The following is a 724-nucleotide window of genomic DNA, read 5'->3' on the forward strand; positions in this document are numbered from 1 at the left end:
TTCCTGCTAATGAGATGAGAAAGGAGGAACTCCACCAGCTTACCTGTTTATGCCAAGTTAAATATGCTTGAGTAGAAGTCACAAGTGCTATCCTTCTGCATGTAGAATGAATATCTTTAATAAAATAATTCTATAAAGGTAATACACTTGTGATTGCACAATGTAAGAGTAATTTATCAGAACATAACGTCTGTGAATAATGTTTGTGATTTTTGTAACAGGATTACTTACTTTCCCCTTTCAACTGCCAAGGCATCTATTTCATCAAAGAAAAGAATTGAAGGAGACACCGCTCTGGCTTTCCTGAAGATCTAGAAAAACAACAATGAAGCACTCAGTTTTAAGGGATGGAAAATTTTTACAGAATGCTATCACTACCTGCACACCTCAAAAGCTACAGAGCATCACCGAACAGACATAAGCCTTGTCATCTTTTTTAATAAAAAAAAAAAAAAAAAAACAACCACAAAAAAAAACCACAAAAAAACCAACAAACAGACCTTTTAGAAGTTATTCATGATACTGAATGATGCAGGTTTATAGTGAAAGGTGCTACTTGGATACCCAATTTGACATGCACCACTAGGCCGATGCAGGAAGAAATTAAACAACACAAAATATCCCTTCTGCTGCTTGTTTTTTTCTTTCCTTTCTTAAACTTAAACTAAAAGGAGGTTTTTTTGAAAGTTTAAATGTAATGTTCTAAACTGAGAAGAATTTGAAT

General features: G+C 33.7%; 1 protein-coding gene across 1 annotated transcript in view; it reads right to left on the bottom strand.

Annotated features, from left to right (window-relative positions):
• SPATA5 (spermatogenesis associated 5) overlaps nucleotides 1–724 on the bottom strand; it is a 200,689-nt gene that overhangs the window by 154,130 nt on the left and 45,835 nt on the right. The window contains exon 12 of the mRNA XM_009887890.1: nucleotides 232–311. Within this exon, the coding sequence (XP_009886192.1) occupies nucleotides 232–311 (80 nt within the window). The remainder of the gene's footprint in view (nucleotides 1–231; nucleotides 312–724) is intronic.

This window comes from Charadrius vociferus, unplaced genomic scaffold (genome assembly GCF_000708025.1).
Source record: "Charadrius vociferus isolate BGI_N301 unplaced genomic scaffold, ASM70802v2 scaffold806, whole genome shotgun sequence".
Taxonomy (NCBI): Eukaryota; Metazoa; Chordata; class Aves; order Charadriiformes; family Charadriidae; genus Charadrius; species Charadrius vociferus.